At 44.2% G+C, this 15,619-nt stretch overlaps 1 protein-coding gene across 6 annotated transcripts in view; it reads left to right on the top strand.

Moving 5' to 3' along the window:
- CBFA2T3 (CBFA2/RUNX1 partner transcriptional co-repressor 3) overlaps positions 1-15,619 on the top strand; it is a 392,405-nt gene that overhangs the window by 170,583 nt on the left and 206,203 nt on the right. For all 6 annotated transcript variants that reach the window (XM_056526035.1, XM_056526036.1, XM_056526034.1 and 3 more), the window contains one exon: positions 7,681-7,766. In XM_056526035.1, coding sequence (XP_056382010.1) covers positions 7,681-7,766 — 86 coding nt within the window. Of the gene's footprint in view, positions 1-7,680; positions 7,767-15,619 lie in introns of those variants that run through there.

A 15,619-nucleotide genomic window follows, 5' to 3' on the forward strand; every position in this document is an offset into this window, starting at 1 on the left:
TTTTTTTCCTGTTTTGCCGTGAATGTTTGGGTAAAATGACTGATGTCACTGCAAAGTAGAATTGGTGACGCAAAAAATAATCCATCATATGGATTTTTAGGTGGAAAATTGAAAGGGTTATGATTTTTAAAAGGTAAGGAGGAAAAAACAAAAGTGCAAAAACTGAAAAACCCTGCATCCTTAAGGGGTTAAAGGGATTGTCCATGGAGCAGAAAGGTATTACCTTTTCTTGCTCCCCAGTGCTGTGCTTGTCTCAGAAGTGTGCCTTCCAAAACAATAGGGGGCTGTTACCATATTCTGATCATGGCATGTAGGTGAAACCACCATGACATGCAACATCTGCACCATTGTGTGGCTATTGGCCATTGTGTTGTTCACATGCGGTGATTGCCATATGGTGAAGAGTGGAAGTGGAATGCCCGGAAGCAAGAAAAGGTAATACATTTTCTGCTTCTTGGACAAACCCTTTAATAACTTGTTTACACTCATTTAATAGTCAAGTTGTTCAAAGTTTTATTCAGCCATTTCCTAGTTACATTTTTGTATTTTTTATGACAAGTAATAAGACTTCTATTACAGTTCCTGCACAGATGGTCACTCAGCTTTCCAAGAGTTCTGACTAGCGACTCTGCATAACTAGGCAAATTTGCTTTTCAGGACACTAGGGAGGCTTGGCAACTCCCATGGGAGCTGTATTGGTGACCTACACACACAGTTTTCCGGAAAAAGGCCTAATGGACTATGAAAAGTCTTCACACAAGACAACAACGGAAGGATAGGATGTGTTTTCTGGTGATTGCATTATAAGGATTATGTGGTGTGAGTCATATATGCATATATTTACATTTTTGACAAAATATTGGTAGCAGATGTTTGCTTTCAATGTGCTTATCTTATAGCTTATATAAAGCCCTCTATTTATGTCATTCTATTGCCAGGCCACAAATTCTTGATTTTCACGTGCCACCTTCTTTGATGCCCATTTGCATTCATATATTTGGCATAGTTGACTTTTTACTGATGAGCTGCATTGCATTCTTTTGCACACCACACAACCCCCCGTTTGTCTTCGCTGTGCCTTTAAGTGAATGAATAATACATGGTAATATTTTATGCCAGGCTCTCTCTCTCTTTCACTGTCTCCCCCTGGATATCTTCTGACAATTACCGCTTCCCTGGCAGCTGGTGAGTGTGTGCGTGCGTATGTGTGTGTGAGCTGGCTCCCCCGTGCCACACTCTCTGTATACATGAGCTACGCTCCCTTCTTCTCCCCCAGCGCTGAAATTTACACTGAACCAGAAATTAATTTCATAATTTTTTCCTCTCTAATTATACCAACATCTGCTGCAGCACCAAGCTGTGCACATGAATTTTAATAACTCTGCTCTCTCCCTCTCTGCTCCCTCCTGATAATTATTGAAAAGTTTAGACAGAGCAGGCTCTTCTCGAGAATGAGTAATCTGCCTGGGTATGCTGCCGTGACTGCTGGTTAACTCCTCTGCGTCTGAATTAACTAGTAGCCCTTCTGCACCACTGGAGTTTGGTTTCCATTATGATGGTCACTGCACGTAACAGCTATTTAGAAAATCCTCATTAAGGTGACCATAGATTTCTCATGGGCACGTTGGTCAATAACGCCACCAACATATAGGATGTCTGAGAAAAAGGAAGATTGTGTTGCCGCATAGAGATTTTACCAATCTTAAATGGAACCTGTCTTAACTTTAATGCTGCCTGAACCCAAAAGCCATTGGGGTAGTCCCCTGTGGCTTCAGCCTGCCTCACCAGACTTGATTTATTGATCTATCCCTGTTTGGGTATAGGGAGTAGGGATCGACCAATTTAGATTTTTTAGAGCCGATACCAATACTGATAACCTGTGAACTTTGAGGCAGATAGCCGATAACTTATACCGATACTCCGTGCATTTTAATTCCCCCCCCAAATATCCCCTGTAAAATGAGGGTGCGTGTGTGTGTGTGCTGGTATACCCTGATGAACTGTTTCTGGCCGCAACCTGCTTCTCTCCCCCTGCCTGTCCGGGTGTCCTGAGTCCAACCACTGCCGCTGCCCGATTGCCTCCCACTGCCTATCCTCTGGCCAGAGACCGCCGCCGCTGCCCCATTGCCTCCCCCATCCCCGCTTTTATAATTACCTGTTTCTGGGGTCCACGCTACTTTTGGCTCCGGCGGCGTCCTGAGCTGTCACTGTGCACTGGGCCACTGATGGTGACGTTGCGTTGAGGACATCACCCGTCATTGCGCAGCGCACAGCAACAGCGCAGGACACCGCAGGAGCCAGAAGTAGTGCGGCCCCCGGGAACAGGTAATTATAAAACCGGGGATGGGGGAGGCAATGGGGCAGCTGCGGTGGCGGTCTTTGGCCAGAGGATAGGCCGGGGGAGGCAATCGGGCAGCGGCGGTGATTGGACTCAGGACCCCAGGACTGGGAGGGGAGAAAAGCGGGCGGCGGCGGCGGTCTCTGGCCCCGCAAAAGCCGCTGCAGTTCATTGATTTAAAGCGCCTGCATTATCGGCAAGGTAATTGCCGATACCGATAACTTAGAAAATCGTGAATATCGGCCGATAATATCGGCCAAACCGATAATCGGTTGATCCCTAATAGGGAGGGGTCTATAAAGGTTGATGAGGTGGGGAGAAGTCGCTGTGGATTGCCCCAAAGACTGGTGGTGTAGGCAGCATGAAAGTGTTAACAGGTTCCCTTTAAAGGAGAAGTCTCATGCTGAAAAACTTATCCCCTATCTGCTGGGACCCCCCATGATCTCTTGTATGGGGCCCTGGCTCTCCCCGAGAATACAGCATCACAACCCCTACCCGAAGCATTTGCCACCATGCCCCCTCCATATATCTCTATGGGAGAGCAGTTTGGCTATCTTTGGCTGTCCCATAGAGATATATGGAGGGGGCGTGGCTTTGAGTGGGGATTGTGATGCTACATTCCCGGGGAGAGCCGGGGCCCTGTACAGGAGATTGTGGGGGTCCCAGTGGTCAGACCCCCAATTATCTAAAACGTATTCCTTATCCTGTGGATAGGGGATACATTGTTCAGTTTTTCTTGTCTATGGAGTAGCACCAGAGAGCACATATGGGAAGATTTATCAAAACCTGTGTAGAAGAGTAGTGTTGCAGTTGTCTATAGTAACCAGTATGCTTTTTTATTTTTATTTTTTAGAAGTCTTTTAAAAATGAAAGATAGGACAAGAGAGAGCCCAGAGGAGTACTATCAGAAAGGAGAGAGCACAGAGGAGTGCTATTAGACAGGAGAGAGCACAGAGGGGTCCTGTCAGACAGGAGCGAGCTCAGAGGAGTCCTATCAGACAGGAGAGAGCACAGAGGAGCGCTATTAGACAGGAGAGAGCACAGAGGAGTGCTATTAGTCAGGAGAGAGCACAGAGGAGCGCTATTAGACAGGAGCGAGCTCAGAGGGGTCCTATCAGACAGGAGCGAGCTCAGAGGAGTGCTATCAGACAGGAGAGAGTACAGAGGAGTGCTATCAGACAGGAGAGAGCACAGAGGAGTCCTATCAGACATGAGAGAGCACAGAGGAGTCCTATCAGACAGGAGAGAGCACAGAGGAGTCCTATCAGACAGGAGAGAGCACAGAGGAGTCCTATCAGACAGGAGAGAGCACAGAGGAGTCCTATCAGACAGGAGAGAGCACAGAGGAGTCCTATCAGACAGGAGAGAGCACAGAGGAGTGCTAGCCCACCCTCACTTACTGGACTTTGTCCATGCCTGTGCTTCAACTTGGATAAAGCCATGATTTCTATTAAAAGGAAATAAAATTTTGTTATGAAGTATATTGGAAAGGAAGGTTAATGTTTTGCCAAGATGTACAATATATATAAAAAAAATTGTATCTGACAGTGCCCATTTAAACACCTGGTGTCCTGGGACAAGAGGTTCTAGATTGCCATACATCCACTTTTCATGAAACGTTGGTTGAAATCCCCCCCCCCCTCTTGTTTGCTACCATTGCAGTCTCAGTGAAGAGTGGTCAAGTTATTTAGGAAATGAGGTCAACCAGGCCTTTTCCCTTCCACGAGCTTCACATCATCTGTTGCTTGGGTCATCTGTATAGAATAGAATGTAGAACCCTGAACCTCCTTTCCCGATGCTGCACTAAAATCAGAACCAATTCTAACAACTTGAACTAAAGGATATTTTTGCAGGTACCAATATTTAATACAAGAAAGAAGAGGATGATCCAGCACTTTAACAAATGTTTGCAGCTTTATTTGGGTCCATATCAAAAAGACTTCACACAGTAAAAACGATCATTCCACTGTCAGGTGGAGTGATCGTTTTTACTGTGTGAAGTCTTTTTGATACTAAACCAAATAAAGCTGCAAGTATTCGTTAAAGCGCTGGATCATCCTCTTCTTTCTTGTGCTGGTTAGCACCTTGCCGGGTGCAGGTCCGTGCACTACCATTCGGGAGGTGAGCTGAACATTACTATTTTATATATACCTATTGTGCACCAATATTTAATGCATTTAGGTGTTGAAAGTGTTTTTTACAAGGTTAGTAGGCATGTGAAGGAGGAAGAGGTGGTCACTGCATTCTATACCTAGATTTCTCAGGTGTGGGGGTGTTTGCGAAGCTCTGAATACAAGCTGCAGCCTAAATATTACCCGTGACAATAATAGGGATATCACTGTTGCCAAGCAACCCTGTCCCTCTGTTATGTACCATACATCCTGTCATCCAGATGTCTGGAGGTAAGGGGGAGGTTTAGTAGGTGCACCTTGTCGTAATGTCATAATAGAGAAAAGTTGGAGTTAAGGCTCCATGTTCCATGCAGCCCACGTCTTATAAACAGTTACATTAACACCACTAGTACTCAGCCTAGCATATTAGTTAAGGGAATGAGGAATATAAATAAACAGACTAATTAACGCTCAGCATTTTAACCCTTGATAATAGAGTTGATTTTTTGCCGTTTGATCGTATTGAGATCCCCCCCCCACACATACACCATATCCTGCCAATAAAAAGGCTGCAGTCACTACAGAACAATGCTCCTATCCAGCCTCTGTGTTCTTCAACACGGCCCCATTCATATATGTAAGAATATATTCGATATACAATATCACTATAAAAAAGGAAACACAGTGCTGCTTAGGCTAGGTTCGCACAGACAAAAAACACCCCCAAACATGCGTGTTTCCTTCTCCCATTTACTTTAATGGAGAACATCCAAAAAGATTTGTGGTTTTCAGAAAACCCCTAGATATCAGGGGTGCTGCAGCAGAGATCGAGGGGGCTCCCAGCAGCAGTACCCCCGCGTTCAGACATCTTATCCCCTATCCTATCGATAGGGGATAAGATGTCTAGGGGCGGAGTACCCCTTTAAGCTAGGTTCACACTACGGAATTTTAGGCCGGACAAAATCCGACTGGAGACTCTGAATCAGTCAGTGCTAGGACTGCTTGGACATTGCGGTCTCTGTAGACAGCAATGTCTGTGGCATGGATAAAACCTGGCATGGATACATGCCTAAAGCGTGTAAGGCGTGTAAGGAATAAGCGTGATTATTCTTTTGGCCGCGCAATTTCAGCAGCAGTTTATCCAGCGCTAAAATTCCTTAGGCCATGTTCTCACGTCGGAATTTCCATGCCAAATTCCACATTGGAATCTCTGCAATGAAAATCTCAGATGTGTGAATATAGCCATTCCGACTTGTGAACATAGCCTACGTGTGTACTGTGCAGCAGAATCCCATTGACGGCAATGGTATTCTGCTGCACTTAAATTTTAGAGTGAAATTCCACTTGGAAATTCTGTAGTGTGATCCCAGCCTTACTCTGCAAGTGTAATCCCAGCCTAAGGGTACGTCACACGTGCGTATTTTCTGCTACAGATTTGCTTCAGCAGATTTTGCTGCCCATTGAAATCAATTAAAGGGAGGCTGTCAGTGAAAGGGAGGCTGTCCTGGCTGACCAGGGGACAGAGCAGGCAAAATTACGGCAGTCCGGGGGGACAGAGGAGGATAAATTATTGCAGTCTGTGGGGACAGAGGAGGCGAAATTAGGGCACTCCAGGGGACAGAGGAGGAGAAATTAGGGCAGTCCAAGGGATAGAGCAGGAGAAATTAGGGCAGTCCAAGGGACAGAGCAGGAGAAATTAGGGCTGTCCAAGGGACAGACAGAAGAAATTAGGGCAGTCCAAGGGACAGAGCAGGAGAAATGGCAACAGAAAACGGAACATGGTGATACTGGGACAAAGCAGGAGAGATGGGTGAAAAATCAGAGAAGGGGAGATGGGGAAAGAACAGTAGAGACAGAGCAAAGGAGATGGGACAGTCAGAGCAGGAGACATAGGAAGATGAACTCAGAGTTGGGTAGATAGGGACAAAACATAGTGAGGAAAAAGCTGAGGAGATGGGGACAGAGCATGGGACATGGGCAGATGGGAACAGAGATGGGTAGATAGGGACAAAAAAAGTGTTTGTGGGAAGGGTGTGAGAGTATATAATGCCCCCCCCCCCCCATTCAGATCAGCGCATGTCGTACATTTGACAGCACCCACCCAACCCTCCCTCGCCTTATCATTCTCTATCTGGATAAGCCCTCTATAGGCGTGCCTACTGTCGAGGTTTTGGGCACACATCTAACCGCTGTAAGTATGCTTATGTCTATTATTATTATTATTTAGTATTGTTATTATTATGTTGTTGTTATTGCTATTATCTATTATTATTATGGTTATTATTATCATTCACGTTTTCTAGCCCCGACCACAAATGACCACAAGTGATGTCAATTCTTTAGTCAGGTTCCGCCCGTAAGCAGCATTGTTTTCTCTCATAATAATCATTGGGAGAACTCAAAAACCACTAGTTCTATATTTTGATGAGATTTTTGGTGAATGCTGGCATGGTTTTTAGCACCAAGCACCACAAATTTTATTTTTGAGACCCCACCCTGGTAGTATTGCAAAAAAACAAACAAAAACAAAAAACAGCCACCAAAAAAAAACCGCTAAAAAAGTCCCCTAAAATCATTGCAAAATTTTAAAAAAATGCTTTTAAAAAAAAGCATGTTTTTAGGGTGGATTTTATACACAGTGGGAGATTTATCATGACCTGTTCAGTGGAACAGTGGAGCTGGAATGACAACTGGAATCTGATTGGTCATCATGGGCAACTACTCCACTGCTCTTCCGCCCAAGTTATTTTGAATCTCTCCTATAGTTTTTGTCTCCGTGAACATGCCCTAATGCACAAATTTTCGCCATATGCCTGCTGCAGGAGTAAACCTTCAGCTCATTGTGGGCATTCCTTCTTTGGCTTATCCTTAAATATGAAGCAACTTCACAAGTAGTCTTGATCGAGCGATCTGTCCTGTTGAATTAAGGGGAAACATGCAAAAACTATAATAATATGTTTCTAAGGTGTCTCCCCTAAAACTTATGAACACTTTTAGATCATTGCCTGTGTTATTACAAACTTGGTAAACATGGAAGAAAAGCACTGGGATTTGGGACAGAAATGAGCGGTAACCATGACAATGCCTGGGTTCGCACTTGGGATGTACTGCTCTGAAGCTGTATGGGGCCTGAGCGTCAAGCTGACATTATTAACGACACGCAGAGTGACTGATTAACTGTTGTGTCATTTACTAGCTGCGCCGCATATAACACTCATATTTCTAATGCAGGAAACATTTGGAACTAGTTATTTATAAGAAAAAGTTGAATATTCAGGCAACCCTTGGAGAATACAATGGCGCAGATTTATTGTGTGGTAAGTAAAAAACTAAAATAAGAAATTGAGAAAACTGTTGCACTAATTTTTTATAAATTTCCAAAGACCCAATAAATGCTTTTGTATTCTAGAGGAGACCAAAACAGTGACATGAGCACTTATTACATGTGATAAGTCTGATAATCCTGTAACTGTAATGAACCTGTGTCATACATGGCGGGGCACATTTTTATCCACTGCAAAGCAATAATGAATGTCAGCAAGCAGAGCAGGGGCAGACACAGACAGCAGACGGCCCCTGTGCAAAGAATGTGCCTGCCCCCCCATATGTCAATTGTTCAGGACCCCCCCTTTATATGTCACTTACTCAGGTGGACCCCCATATGTCACTTGCTCAGGGGGGCCCCCACCCATATCAGTTGCTCAAGAGAACCCTCCCAATATCAGTTGTTAATTATTTATTAAGGACCCCCCATATGCCGCAGCTCATTCAGGCCCCCCACATTAGGTAGCATAGTTTCCCCGCATTAGGTAGCATAGTTTCCTCACATTAGGTAGCAGTTTCCCTACATTAAGTAGCATAGATTGCCCACATTAGGTAGCATAGTATCCCTATATTAGGTAGAATAGTTTCCCCACATTAGGTATCATAGATTCCCTACATTAGGTAGCAGTTTCTTCATATTAGGTAGCATAGATTCCCCTCCTTAGGTAGCAGTTTCCCCACATTAGGTAGCATAGCCCCCCCCCCTCCAACACACAGACACACTTACCTGACCTGTGCAGCGCTTCTCTCTGGCGTTGGCCTGGCGAGTGATGTCACTGACGTCCTCCTCGCCCGGCTGCAGACTCACTGTCTAAAGTGCCTGCTGCGCTATTATGCGTCGCGGCCGCCTTAGAACAGTGAGCAGTGGCTTTGCAGCGTCGCTGCTCACGTGTGTGTCGTGTGAGGGGCCCTTGTGCAGCTGAACCGGCTGCACAGGCGATATGTCCGCCCCTGAAGCAGAGATCTTGAGAAATGTGAGGAATTGATACTGAAAGCTTTAAGGGTTATTTCAGAATTTATTTTTTCTTTGACTATGCTACAGGGGCTGTAAAGTTAGTGTAGTTCATAATATAGTGTCTGTACCTGTCTCTGATGGCTGGTCTTGCATTCTTAAGTGATCTTTGCTCTGGATGTTCATTTTTAACAGCATACGAAATTACTCCTGTCTCAGGTATTCCCAGCATGTAGTGTGGCCGAGACACTACCTCACTAGTGATGACAGGGAGCCTGTTCTACTTCAATGGGTGGAGTGAGCACAGGGAATTTGCAACAGCTGGAAGCACCCTGATTAGAAAGCACTTGGCTTTTGCATGGAATTCAGCTAGTTTATGATTCAATGGGTGGGGTGGCTGATGTTTGGGAGGGAGAAAAGTGGAATTATGGAATTTATAGTAAAAGAGAAAACTCCAACAGGAAACATCTAGTTCACAAAAATATAGCCACAGCTTTATGGTAATCTCACAACATAGCCATTTAACCCATAGGCAACCACAGATATTTCCTAAGCATGTCCATTACTGTCTGGCAGGTAAGTGCTAAATCACCTAATGGTTTATAACCACTTTAATGAAAAAATATATATTGATGATTATGATATAAAAACTAACCTTTATTTTCTACAAATGAAATACCCTGTTAAATCACAGCATTTATAATGGCTGACTCTAGGTTCACATTACTACTGGCCTATCTAAGGATAAGATAGCCCAACAGCTTATGGAAAAAAATGTCCTTATTTCGTGTTGCTTTCTGTAGATGAGAGTTATGATTTAGACAAGGATGCAAGGGCTGTGTCATCTTTAACCTTTGGTAAAACCTCAACTGCACAGCCACTTCAGTGGCTCACTTGTGACCATAGCAAAAAAAAAAAAAAAAAAAGAACATGTTCTTAGTATGTTGTAGACACTAGTATTACACACAAAGTCTAATGTGGTGTGATTAAAACCTTTTGTACACATTTTGAATCACTAGGTGGCGCTGAACTGGTCTATTATCATATACAGCTTTGTGGAGTAATGGTCTCATATGGATCTAATGTGAGATAAATTTGGCTCTAAGTATAGCATAAAGTGTGTGAAACTGAAATAATGTAATTTTGTTGCAAAATATGACCCACCCCACACACACACACTCATACATACATACATACATAATACACACACACACATACCAACAAGTGTTTATTATTGGTTTGGGCCTAGTTTATCTGTACTATTCCCCCTTCCCTGTTTCATTTCCCTAATCTTGACAGGTTTAGTGGAAGCGCTGTCTGTTTTAATATTTTATCGGCAAGATAAATGCATGTATTTGTCCCTGTGCAGAAGTGAGCAGAACTCCCAGTAGTGACTGGGTTAATAATACCTCATCTCCTATGATGCATTTGCTATGTTGTTTGTTGGCAGTTTCTCACCAGGTGTACCCAGAGCAGTTTGGGTTTTAATTAAGCACTGGCAGCTGTTGTAGGCGAGAAATCTGAGCGCAGCTTTAAAAGATACCATCACAAAAGCTAACAGGGCCAGAATTAAAGAGCACACCTCGAAAGACTGAATGTGGGTCATCCAGCAGATTGGAGTGGGGTTTTCGCTGCTGATCGGGACATTTGTATCCAGCTGTCTTTGTCTGGATTTCTACGCAACAAAGACTATGGCACAATGCAACCTGGCATACTGCATCTCCTCTGTCAACTAAAACAAAATGAAGTCTAGATGTAAAGTTTAACTCTAGTGCAAAAAAGTATTTTAGGGCTACTCAAAAGCAATAATTTAATAGCAAACAAAAATAGCAGCCATAATCATTGCTTTAATTTACTTTGCTCTTAGATTGGCGTTTCCAACCGGGCTTCCCTTGAGCTTTGATCAGGGTTTCCCAATAATGCAGCAACAACAATGGCACAGCAAACAGATTTCTGCCAACTCAAAACTGGTTTGTAAAGCAATAGACATATGAGCCAAATTATTACACCAGTTAAAGGGGTACTCTACTCTGTCCCTAGACATTTTATCCCCTATCCAAGGGATAGGGAATAAGATGTCTGATCATGGGGGTCCCGCCGCTGGGGACCCCCGTGACCTCGACTGCGGCACCCCAGATATCTAATGCAGGGAGCGAACATCACTCCGTGCCCGATGACTGGTGGGGCAGAAGCTTGTGATGTCACGGCCACGCCCCCTCAATGCAGGTCACGCCCTCTCCCATAGACTTGCAATGAGGGGGAGTGGCCATGATGTCACGAGCTCGGCACAGCAGTGATGTCATGAGCCGGCGGCACTGCACCTAATGCTCTAAACAAATGCCAGGTGAAGCAGGGAGATTGCGGGGGTCCTTTGGATCGGGAATAAGATATCTATGGGCGAAGTACCCTTTAAGATTCGTAGAATTTTTAGATGCCCATACACAAAGCTTCTTTGAGGCAGAATTCCATTAGGGGCCTCTTTAAGGAGAACATTTTTTTGGAAACATATTTCAGGGTTTCCCTTGCTTTATACAGTACTTTTGTGTGCAATACACACAAAATTTACAGGGTAGGGTCACACGTAGCGTATACGCAGCGTATTTCACGCTGCACAAAATTTTCTGTACAGTGGGAAATATGTTGCATATTCTTCTATAAGCAGACAGGCAGGTCTACCCAGTGAAAGCCCTGTATGTGCAGTGCGGTTTGGAGGCGGAGCCAGCTTGCCAACGTGACTGTAACATGGTAGCCCTGTGTGTGTCTGCTTGTAGGAGAATACGCAGCATATTTCCCACTGCGCATCGTGAAATACATTGGCCCTCATTTACTAAAAGTGGAGTGTCGGTTTGTGTTTCTTATTGGTGTTTTCAACCTTTTTTTCACTTGGTATTTACTAATCTGTCACACTTTTCCCAGTATTTTTAGTTGCAGCGAAAAATTCTGTTGCATGGTAATTTCTGTCGCATGGTTCTGTCGCACGGTAATTTCTGTCGCATGGTTCTGTCGCACGGTAATTTCTGTTGCAGGGTTTTCTGTCGCACTGTAAATTCTGTTGCAGTCTAGTTTATTTCTGTCGCAGGGTTTCTTCCACAGAAGTACAGATGTGGGAGGTGGGAATCCTAGCAGGGGTTTCCTTGACCTTCCAGTGATTATCCGACTTCGGCACTGGAGCGCTACAGACACAGGAGTCGGGTATAGATCCGTAATTGCTTTTTATTGAAAATCATAAAAAGTGGCAATACATGGTAGGACTACACATTTCTGAGGGGCTCCCTCCTTTCTCAGGTCCGAGTTACAGTGTGTGGATACAGTAATATATATATATATATATATATATATATATATATATGCATATTTCCATGAATACATTAAACATTTGAAGTTTGCCAGGTCTGAATGCCATTGGAGGCTGAGTATGACTTCAGCCTCCAGGGTCTACTGGTGGTGTATAGGAATGAATGGGCTAGATCTATCTCATCGGGATTTTTTTGCACATTGAAATCAATGGGCCCGTTGTGGTCTATGGAGATCTTGGTGGTAGAAAGCTAAACAGCAGGGTCCTGGTAGTAATGTGGATGGGAGACCCTGGTGTAGGTTCAATTCCAGGGTTGACATACAGTGCTGGGCAGAGGCGTAGCGTAGGGGGGGCCGGGTGCAACATCTGGGGGGGCGTGCTCTCCGGGATAGGAATACTTCTTTTTATGTGCCCGGGCCGGCTCCCGTGTGTGGCTGCAGGCGGGGCCGGCCAGAGCATATAAAAACTAATACTGTATACTAAAAACCAGGGGGCCTCCAGCTGTTGTGAAACTACAACTCCCAGCATGCCCGGACCGGCATGGCCCATGCTAGGTTACTACATTTGTAGATTTGTATTCATAGACCTGCTGAAAATGTGGAGAATGTGTAATGCATGTTCGCACTCAATAAAGTGTTTGAAAATAAACTTGTATTTAGATGCATTTTACTTTAATTAGTTTAATCAGTATTTTCATAACAAACAATACATGTGCTTTGGGGGTAAGGGTTTCTTTAACTAATCTAGTGGAAGAGACTCGAGTGCTAAAATCCATGGGTTAGGGGGCGCAAATTACTTGCCTTGCCCCAGGTGCTGACAACCCATGCTACGCCACTGGTATCATGCTTTAATTAGGATAGACATGATTTTTTTGAACCGTGGGAACTAGGTCAATTGAATACCACACATTACATCCTGTTTCAATTAACCTAGTTGCCTATTTATGGTATCCAATTTACCTAGTTCCCATACTTTCTTAACTGTCAATTGACCCTTATATGTCTATCCTAATTAAAGTCTAATCCCAACACTGTATATCGACCTGGGAATTAAACCCAAAACCAGGGTCTCCCATCCATGTTACTACCAGTACCTTACTGTTTAGCTTTCTACCCTGTTTGCCACAAAAGCTCCATAGACCACAATGGGCCCATTGATTACACTGTGCAAAAAATCACAATGTTATAGATCTAGCCCATTCATTCCTATATACCACCATTAGACCCTGGAGGCTGACGTCATACTCAGCCTCCAATGGCATTCAGACCTGGCAAACTTCAAATGTTTAATGGGTTTATGTATTCATGGTAATATGTATATATAAAGTACCTACATCCACACACTGTAACTCCGGAGGAAGGAGGGAGACACATATAGACAGATGTATTAACCTCCCTTGCGGTATGATTCTGTCTGGAAATTTGTACCAAAAGCGATACAATTTTTTGCATTGAATTTCACATCTCCCCCTGCCCATTTCACATCTCCCCCGTCACATCCCCCCTCCCTTTTCACATTCTCCCCCCTCCTTGTCACATTCTTCCCCCCTTGTCACATTTCCCCCCTTGTCACATTCCCCCCCTTGTCACATTCCCCCCCCCTTGTTACATTCTCCCCCCTTCATGTTACATTCCCCTCCCCCTGTCACATCCCCCCCTTGTCACATCCCCCCCTTCATGTCACATTCCCCTCCCCCCTGTCACATCCCCCCCCGCCCTGTCACATTCCCCCCCTGTCACATTCCCCCCCTGTCACATTCCCCCCCTGTCACCCCCCCCCTGTCACATTCCCCCCCTGTCACATCCCCCCCCCTTGTCACATTCCCCCCTTGTCACATTCCCCCCCCCCCCTGTCACATTCCCCCCCTTGTCACATCCCCCCCCCTGTCAAATTCCCCCCTTGTCACATTCTTCCTCCCCCTTCTCACCTTGTCCTGCAGCAGAATACACTAGGTGTGCCGGGCAGATTTCAAACCTAGTGTATTTGCTGCAGAACAAGTCCTTTCCCCTTCAGCCAATCACTGGCTTTACACCACTGCGGCCTGTGATTGGCTGAGAAGTGAAAGGTCCTGTAAGATGAATAGAGCACGGACCAGAGCGCACGGAGGGGAACGACATCTGCAGGGACCGGGATTAGGTGAGCAAAAGTTTTTTTTATTTTCCTCCTTTTTACTTTTACACTTAGCTCAGTGTTTCCCTACCAGGGGGCCTCCAGCTGTTGTGAAACTACTACTCCCAGCATGCCCGGACAGCCTTTGGCTGTTCAGGCATCCTGACAGTTGTAGTTTTGCAACAGCTGGAGGCCCCCTAGGGAAACACTGACTTTTAGTATTTTTCTTTACCTGCTCTGGCCGGCCCCCGCCACGGGAGCCGACCCGAGCAGATAATCACATGTTTTCCCGGGGGGCCGCATCCCTATATCGCATTGCTTTTGCGATATATCGTGCAGCCCGGCCGGCAACTCTGCAATTCTACCCCGAGCGTGACTCGGGGTTACCGATCCTGGCAGGGAAAATTAACCCCGAGTCACGCTCGGGATTACCGCTCAGGAGGTTAAATGAGTATATATATATATATATATATATATATATATGTATTATTTTTCTTACATTTTTGGGGGAATCACCATCATTACTGAAACGATAGGAAAAAAAAGTGTTGAAAAGACTCATAAAAAATGTGTTAATAAAGCTAAAACCTTGCTTAACCCATTAAGGACCCAGCCAATTTTCACTGTAGGACCTGGCCATTTTTTGAACATCTGACCACTGTCACTTTAAGCATTAATAACTCTGGGATGCTTTTACCTTTCATTCTGATTCTAAGATTGTTTTTTTCGGGACATATTCTACTTTATGATAGTGGTAAAATTTTGTCGATACTTGCATCATTTCTTGGTGAAAAATTTCAAAATTTGATAAAAAAATTGAAAATGTTGCATTTTTTTTTACTTTGAAGCTCTCTGCTTATAAGGAAAATGAATATTCCAAATAAATTATATATTGATTCACATATACAACATGTCTACTTTATGATTGCATCATAAAATTGACGTGTTTTTACTTTTGGAAGACATCAGAGGGCTTCAAAGTATAGCAGCAATTTTCCAATTTTTCACAAAATTTTTAAAATCAAAATTTTTCAGGGACCAGTTCTGTTTTGAAGTAGATTTGAAGGGCCTTCATATTAGAAATGCCCCACAAATGACCCCATTGTAAAAACTGCACCCCTCAAAGTATTCAAAATGACATTCAAAAGGTTTGTTAACCCTTTAGGTGTTTCACAGGAATAGCAGCAAATTGAGAAAATTCTAAATCTTCATTTTTTACACTGTCATGTTCTTGACCCAGTTTTTGAATTTTTACAAGGGGTAAAAGGGGAGAAATCTTCCTAAAATGTGTAACCCAATTTCTCTCGAGTAAGGAAATACCTCATATGTGTATGTCAAGTGTTCGGCGGGCGCAGTAGAGGGCTCAGAAAAGAAGGAGCGACAATGGGAATTTGGAGAGTGAGTTTTTCTGAAATGGTTTTTGGGGGGCATGTCGCATTTAGGAAGCCCCTATGGTGCCAGAACAGCAAACAAAAACCACATGGCATACT

This window comes from Hyla sarda, chromosome 6 (assembly GCF_029499605.1).
Source record: "Hyla sarda isolate aHylSar1 chromosome 6, aHylSar1.hap1, whole genome shotgun sequence".
NCBI lineage: Eukaryota > Metazoa > Chordata > Amphibia > Anura > Hylidae > Hyla > Hyla sarda.